This window comes from Chanos chanos, chromosome 1 (assembly GCF_902362185.1).
Source record: "Chanos chanos chromosome 1, fChaCha1.1, whole genome shotgun sequence".
NCBI lineage: Eukaryota > Metazoa > Chordata > Actinopteri > Gonorynchiformes > Chanidae > Chanos > Chanos chanos.
Window position 1 is genome coordinate 32399711 of NC_044495.1, and position 341 is coordinate 32400051.

Sequence of the window (341 nt, forward strand, 5' to 3'; positions counted from 1 at the left end):
CTGCACTCCTTACCAGAGTTGGACTTTCTCCAGTCATGGATGGAACTGTTTTCCTGGGCATCTTCAAAACACACACACCTGTTTGTTGTCCTCCACAAATTCTCCTTAAAAAAATTGTCAGCTGCGTTTCTGTCTTTTTTTTTTTTTTTTGTCCCTCTGCCGACAAAAGTGTGTCAGGAACAAGGTAGTCCTCCCACACAAAACAAACTTCTGATAAGTCACAGTGAGTCAAAACTAACAACCTGCTGAATGGCTTCACACACTTTCTCTCTCTCCCTGAGTCTCTCTCTCTCTCTCTCTCTCTCTCTCTCTCTCTCTCTCATTTCCACACTTCTGCCTCT

General features: G+C 43.7%; 1 protein-coding gene across 1 annotated transcript in view; it reads right to left on the bottom strand.

The window, feature by feature from the left end:
• slc7a11 (solute carrier family 7 member 11) overlaps positions 1–61 on the bottom strand; it is a 9770-nt gene extending 9709 nt beyond the window's left edge. Inside the window, exon 1 of the mRNA XM_030782668.1 lies at positions 1–61. This exon is cut by the window's left edge and continues 222 nt beyond it. Coding sequence (XP_030638528.1) covers positions 1–61 — 61 coding nt within the window.
• Between the last annotated feature and the right edge of the window lie 280 nt (positions 62–341).